At 50.8% G+C, this 7550-nt stretch overlaps 1 protein-coding gene across 1 annotated transcript; it reads left to right on the top strand.

Moving 5' to 3' along the window:
- On the top strand, positions 1 to 1835 carry LOC102002983 (the record flags this gene model as incomplete). The annotated part of the gene is given in 2 exon segments (XM_013514571.1): positions 1 to 384; positions 1193 to 1835. Coding segments are annotated over 2 exon segments (536 nt in total), but the record flags the coding sequence as incomplete, so codon positions are not given.
- Between the last annotated feature and the right edge of the window lie 5715 nt (positions 1836 to 7550).

Genomic DNA, 7550 nt, shown 5'->3' with positions numbered 1-7550 from the left:
GCTGCCCGCGCTCTCGCCGTTACCGAGGCGCGCGGAGTGGACTGACAGGCGCGGATTGGGCAGGCCCGCTCGCACCAGGAAGACACCGGCCAATCGGCAGCGACAGCGTCTGGCGTGATGGCCACACCCTAGAAGCTCATTGGAGGGCTAGAAAGAGGCAGGCGAGCCGGATTGGTGGTCTCGCGGGGGCCTTTGTGTGTCGGCTGGCGTCGGGGGACGCCGGTGGGCGAGCGCTGGGCCGCGGGCGCCGTCCCGCGTGGAGAGCTCGGCAGGCCCTACCCGCCGCTGATGCCCCGTGGGCTGCCTGCTCCTTCGCCGGGCCTCTGCCGCGCGGCGCTCCTCCCCGCTGTCAGTCACGTTCTGATAGACCCCTAATCCCTCCCGGTACGCGACGCCCCCCGTGCTTCCCCGAGCCAACCCTAGTCCTCACGACGGTCCCCGAGGTCCCAGCAAGCCCGCCGGCGCAGCAGAGGTCGGCCGGGGGAGGGGAGGTGGCCCGCCTTACAGGTGTGAGCGTTCCAAGGGGTAATGTAGGTATCCTCTGGAGCCCGAGGTCCTGTCCCTGAAGATCAGGTTCCTGCTCTTTTTGGTAACTAAGTTGATGAATTGATCCTGAGGAATTTAGGGTCTGGAAGAAAAGAAGACTAAAACAACCCAGGGGATGCCCATGTACATCGCTTACTGGTAACTTCAGCTGCACCCGGGAAGTTGCAGGCTTGCTTGCTTTCTTTTGGGACCCGGAATCGAACTCAGGACCTTGCACTTGCCAGGCAGGCGCTTATGCCACTGAGCTATATTCCCGGCCCTCAGTCTTTCTTTTCTTTTTCTTTTCTTTTTTTTTTTTTTTTTTTTTTTTTTTTTTTTTTAAGACAAGATCTCGCTATGCAGTTCAGGCTGGCCTTGAGCTCACTTTGGATCCCAGGCTGGTTTCGAACTTGCAACGATCCTCCTGCCTCAGCCTCCCGAGTGCTGGGAGGCATGCGTCACCACGCCCAGCTCAGGGTTTTTTTGTTCGTTTGCTTTTTGTTTTTGAGACAGGGTCTCACCTCAGTCTTTCTAAAACTACAATTTTTAGTTCTCATTTTATTTTGTCTCTTGTTTACCTACCTCTGTTTCTTCATTTCTTCCCTCTTACCTCACATCCTTTAAAAAAGAAAAGTAACTCCCCTCCTTGACCTCGTTCTCATTCCAGGAGGGCCAGACTTTGTGACAAACAGGCCACCCCAGTGTTCCCCTTGCCGGGTCCCACCCGTTCAACCCTGTCGGACCAGCTCTGCCACACTGTGCGAAAGGCCTCCCTTGAAGGCCAAGAGGACCTCAGATTCGATCAGCTGCCCAACCTGAAGGGTCTCCTCACAAGCCGTCTCATCTCAGCACCACGCACGTTGCCCGTCTTGGACTTGGTGTCTGGTTGGGTAGCTTCTCTTTCCTCAGGCTGCAGGACCACCGTGGTCCCCTCACCCAGCTGCCCGCCAGCACCCTGAGGACAGCTGTCACCTGTGCCTCGGAGCCCAGCCTGTACTACAGGGAGTCGGGCCAACTTCCTCATTCCCTTGTCCCTACATCTTGCGGGCGCCTGGAGCGCAGCGTGCCTAAGGCCAGAAATCGGCCGCTGAGCTCTTCCCTTGTCCCTTCTGACTTCCCGCCTCTGCCCCTCGGGTGCTGGGCTTGGGCCAGCTTCAGCTCTGCTTTCCCACCTCCAGACCCCACATCCGGGCAGTGATGTGGAGGGAGTGGAGACCCTTTGTTATGTTTCAGATTTAAAGTGTCCCCAGAAGTCTCCTGGATACAGAGGTGATTGTGATATAGGGAAAAGAAACTCCCAACCTGAAAGATACCTGGGACGAGTTCGTGTTCTCTAAAATCGAAGAATGACTTTTAGGAACAATGGAGGTTAAGAGCAGAATATATTTATTGAGGAAAAGAAAGCTTCTGTCGAGAGAGGGACAACAGGGGGGCCTGCGTGGGTTGCCCCAGAACCTGTTTTTTCTAGGCATTTTTATAGAGCAAAAACCATGAGGTGAGGCGGGTCCACATTGGGGGAAACGGCCCGGGATATAGCTCAGCAGCACAAGCACCTGCCTGGCAAGTGCCAGGTCCTGAATTCAATTCCCGTTACCCGAAAAAAAAAAAAAATGGGGGGAAAAATGGGAAGTCACAAGGGGGGCATGAGGTGGGACAAAGCTATGGTCAGCCAGTAAGAATTGTTCAGGTAAAATTGATTAAATCGGGATCAGATAGGGAAGCGAGTCACGTAGCAAGCAGGCATGAATACACAACGGGGGCTTTTCCTGTAGGGGGCTGAGTCAGTGACTGTTTAGAATATCAATCCCCGATGTCCATCCCTTGGGAAGCACGTGGGGGCATTTGTTTAAACTTCTGTCTTGAGGTCTGGCCTGCAGCAAGTACCACCTCTCCATTTGCAAGGTGTCTTCTCTGACTGCCTGTAATAATTGTACCCAACTCAGCTGCCTGTAAGCATTGGATCACGGGCGTGGTGTACTCACCAGAAGGTCCATCCGTGGGTTGATGGCTGATCTGAATGTGCTTTAGGAGGTGGGGCCTCTGTGGAGGCAGGTCACTGGGGACATGGTTTGAAAGCGTGTATTCTCCCCACCGGGCTCGTCTATTCTCTCCCTTTCCCGGCTGCCGTGGGTTAAGCAGCTGCCGTCTGCCACGCTGTCTGTGCCTGGGAGCCTGCTGACCATGGAGTGAGCCCTCTGAAACATGAGACAGAGGGAAGCTCTCCTCCTTTTAGGTTGCAGGCACCAGTGATTGGAGAGTGACAGACACCCTCACTGGGATGCTCTTCCCACCCCACTGCTGTCCCGGGCCCCGTCATTTCTTGGCCACTGTTTTCCTTCCTACCCACCGAACACAGGCAGCTGTTCTCCCCTCGCTCTCTCTAGCCTGGCTGACCCCCTGGAAACGCTGCCCTAGCCCTGCCCCAGCCTATGCTTGCTATTTTACTCTTGCATCATCTCATTAAAGTCAGAATGATGCATTTGAATAGCAATACATTTTTAGGTTGCATATTTTATGTGTCTGTATACATGAACATACTCTGGTAGAGATAGTAACTATTACTCAATATTTTCACATCATCTGGTCCAGAAATGGGACTGTGCAAACTAATGTAAGTTAGAAAAAAAAAATAGGGGAAGAGATGGCGTCCGAAAAGTTGAAGCTTTTCCTTTTGTGTTTTGTTTTTGAGACAGGGTTTTGCTGTGTAGCCTAGGCTGGCCTCGAACTCACAGCAATCTTCCTGCCTCAGCCTCCCTAGTGCTGGGATTACAGGCCTGCACCACCATGCTAGCTGAGAAGTTGATTTTCCTAAAACTATTCTGTAGCCTGTCATGGGCTGAATTGCATCTCCCTAAAATTCATACATTGAAGCCTGATTTAGAAATAGGGCCTTTGGAGAGGTGAAGTTAAATGAGGTCAGGGGGGGTTGCCCAGATCCGGCGGGAGTGCTGTGCCTATGAGGAGCGATGCCGGGCGTGTGCACTTTCAGAGACGTCTGCATCAGTGCTATTTTCTTAGTTACCCTCTGGAGCAGGGTTTTAACTATTCGCCAGAAACCCCACTGAGGCCCTTTCACTTTTCCTGCCTGTCCCCTGACTTTCCCTACTGCTTGATCCCAGACCTCCAGTTTCCAGACTGTGAGAGCAAGTGCCTGTGCTGAAGCTGCCCCGTGCATGGTGTGTTTAGGTTTTGTCACGGGCAGCCCTACCCTACGCACAGCCTAAGTCCAAAGGAACTGGCAAGGGTGTGCGTGTGGCGCTGAAGTTGACCCCGAGGCTTCATGAATACTAGGAAGCACTGAGCTACACCCCAGCTTGAACTGGTGCGCGCACGCGCTTGTGTGTGTGTGTGTGTACGCGCTTGTGTGCACAGTTAGAGGGACTGACCCCAGAGCCTGTGCGCTGAGCTACACACCAGCCCTTTATTTTAAGACATGTCTGGCTGAATTGCCAGGCTGGGTTCAAGCTGTGTCACCTGCAAATACTTTGGTTGTATCTGAGAGAGTGAGGGTTGCACACAAGGGCCACCACACCCCTCCTGACCTGGAACCCTTTCTGAGGTACAGCAGTGTAAGATATATGAAGGTAGGAGGAAATCTGTAAGGATTTTGAGAAAAGGAAGTGAAAAGGATTCAGATTAAATACAGGACTGTCGTTGATCCAAGTCACAGACGAGGCTGAAGAGAGGAAAGATTCCGCACAGGGACCAGAGCCCCAGAGGTAGCTGATGCTCGGAGTTTTGCAGCCTGTGGATTAAGCAGCATGTCTACCCCATGCTCCAAGGAATAGTAAGAGCAGAGATTTCACAGCAAAATCACGTGTAGGAAACACCAGGCAGCTAGACATGGTGGCTCATGCCTGTAATCCCAGCACTCGAGAGGCTGAGGCAGGAGGATCATTGTGAGTTCAAGGCCAGCCTGGGCTCCAAAGTGAGCTCAAGGCCAGCCTGAACTGCCAGTGAGACCCCGTCTCAAAAAAAAAAAAAAAAAAAAAAACAGGCAGATTGCAGAACAAGCTTGCTTTGCACCAGGGATTCTTGGGAACCTTATATGCTCCATGAAGCTCCCAGCAGGTCACAGTATTCCAGACAGCTAAGTAAGGTAGAAATAATGTAGGCAGTCAGACAGGGCTGGGCCCTTGAGAGGGCAGTGCAGAGGACAGCTGTGGCTGGAGGGGTGTTCACTCAAGGCCAAGATTTAAGAAAGAGAAGAACTACTGACTCATACACTTCCCCTAGGGATGAAGAGCAGAGAATGGTACTCTAAGTAGGCATCAATCACCTTTGGGTGAGGACCAAACCTCCTCACCCACCCCTTCCGGGAAAGTCCTTGTCTCCCCACGTGAGCTTGCTGTGAGACTGTTTTCCCATTGGATCCCCATTTAATCAATATTTACCCAAGCGACTATACTTGTGTACTTACTGGTTGACCATTGTCTTGTCCCCCCTCACATCCATCCTACGATAGGATGAATATCACCTAAGCTATCGAGTTACTGACCCTTAGTTATTGTGGGCTGACCAGGCCCACAGTCTCCCAAACAAGTGGACGGTGAAGGCTTAAATAAGTGGGACAACTGAAATGATTTTAGGGCTCCAGGAGGGTTCAGCTGTATTACAGAATTCAAGATTCTCTGGTAAGACCCAGACTTCCCTGGGTGGCCCATATTTATTTGGCTTTCAAACAAAGGAGGGGGATACTGAAGAAAATGCAAGAAACTGGGCAGGCCTTGGGAATCCCTCTAAGGACTTCTCCAAGCAATACTTCTGTTAATTTAGGAGAACAGATGTTAACTCCAGGAAGGCCTTCACTGCGGGAGTGAGGTGCTTGCAGTTACAGTTTCCTTTTAGTTAACTGGGGTTGGAGCCAAAAGTCCTCAGCTGTGGCCTTGTCTGGTCCTTTGAGGCCGCATGGCTTCACCCACCGTTGCAGGCTCAGTAGGGACCAGTGACCCACAAGTAGACACGGAAAGCCAACTGGTTAATACAAGTCCTGCTCGAGCTGCTTCACAGTGGTCTCCATCGCTAAGCGACTCTGCTTATAGTCCTATTGATTGGTGATGGTTGTGTCCCACCTTGAGCCTGTCTCACCTGGTGGCTTTGCCGACAGACACCCTGGAGAAGCTGGGTCGGCAGGCAACCCGCTCTCCGGGACCCCTTCTGTCCCTCTCGGACGGAAGCTTTCTCTCAATAAATTCCTCCTACTCTTAACCTCCTCTGTTCCTAGAACTCATTCCTCGATTTTTTAGAGCATGAACTTGGCATTTTGGACATCTATCAGGTTGGGAGTTTCATTCCGTCTGTGAGGAGCATGAAGCATCTCAGACTTCTCTGCTTTCTGTGTGAGGCGCTGTGGCCAGGACTCCTCCTGGCATCACATTTTTGGAGCCGATGGGACACCGGGAACTTGGCTACCTGGAAGGACACCCCCCAGCCTTCCAGCTGATGTGAACCAGGACTCGGGTGATGCTTATGCAGCTGCAGCGCCCCAGGAGGGCGCTGTGATGCGGTGGCTGCAAAGTGTGTGGCGTGGCTGTTGGAAACTCTTCCTGTCCCTGCCAAACCCAGGCCACACTTCGAAGGCATTTGGAGATGGAGCCTTCGGGAGATGACGAGGTATAAATGAGGGCAGAAGATGATCCCATAATGAGATTATTGTTTTTACGAGAACAGAAAGACAGCCAGCCGTGGTGACACATGCCTCACTCTACAAGGCTGAGGCAGGAGGATCTCTAGTTTGAACCTAACCTGGGAAATTTAGACTCTCAAAAACAAAACAAAACAAAACAAAACTGGGAATGGACTCAACAAGAAAGACATCAGCACCATCAGTCAGTGGACATCAGAGCTCTCCTCTCCCCCATGTGAGGTGACACGGAGAAGGCACCATCTGCAAGCCAGGAAGGGAACCCCTCCAGGTAACCAACTCAGGATTCTTGGACATTGTTTCCAGAGCAGTGAGAAATAAGTGTATCAGTCTCCTGTTTCATGGTGCCTTGTTAGGACAGCCCGCACTCAGGCGGTGACTCTGGACCTCATTAACTGTGACCTTGGTGCGATCCTTATCCTTGACAGACTTCACTCACGCATAAAATCAGGACAGTAGGAGCGATCCCCTGTTGCCACAGGCTGCTTTGCAGATTGCACGCGAGAACTAGGCTCAGTGGTGAGCGCCTGGGCGGGGTGAGCGCTCAGTGCCCAGGCTACACAGAGGGCGTTGCTGTCAAGTGGCTTCCCCACTGTTGTGTTTCTGAGACAGCGCCTCACTATGTAGTTCAGGCTGGCCTTGAATTTGTGGCAGTCGCCCTGCCTAAGCCTCCCAAGTGCTGGGATTACAGGCGTGTGCCACCCCGCTGGGCGGCTTTCCCCACGGTTGACAACTGTCAATAATTTTAGAGCAAAGCCAGAAATATTAGCTGCTACTGTTTTTATTCTGAAGAAACAGAACTCGTTTTTTTGTTGTTGTTTATTTATTTATTTATTTATTTTAGTACCGGGAATCGAACTCAGGACCTTGAGCTTGCCAGGCAGGCACTTTTACTGCTGAGCTATATCCCCGGCCCTTACTTTTTATTCTATTACATGTACGCGTTACAGAATGATTGCATTTATCATAGGGAGTGGGTGCATGCACGTGACACACCTGAATTCTTTTTTCATCCCCTCCCCTCCATCTCTTGGTCCCCCTCCTTTGTGCAGATGATCTACTTGTTTTCTATTCTCTATCTTTTATTTTGCTCTTTATACTTTGGGTTTCCCATCTATCAGAAGCCATAGGATTTTTTTTTTTTAATTTTAAAGAGAAAAACAGTAAAAACAATACAGAATTTCAAAACAAGATGATAGGAAATTAACAATGGTTATTATATTGCATGTTGTCATCTTCAAAGTAGCTGTTCAGATTACCAGATATAGGCATGCAGGATTGATCAAACAATATAAGAACTAACTGTTCCTTTCAATGAACTAACAGAAATTAGTAGTACAATTATCTTAGCTATTTTTTTTGTGTGTATATATATATATAT

The sequence above is a fragment of the Chinchilla lanigera genome, unplaced genomic scaffold (genome assembly GCF_000276665.1).
Source record: "Chinchilla lanigera isolate Chin_1 unplaced genomic scaffold, ChiLan1.0 scaffold00002, whole genome shotgun sequence".
NCBI classification, from domain to species: domain Eukaryota; kingdom Metazoa; phylum Chordata; class Mammalia; order Rodentia; family Chinchillidae; genus Chinchilla; species Chinchilla lanigera.
This window is presented reverse-complemented; position numbering and strand designations above follow the sequence as displayed.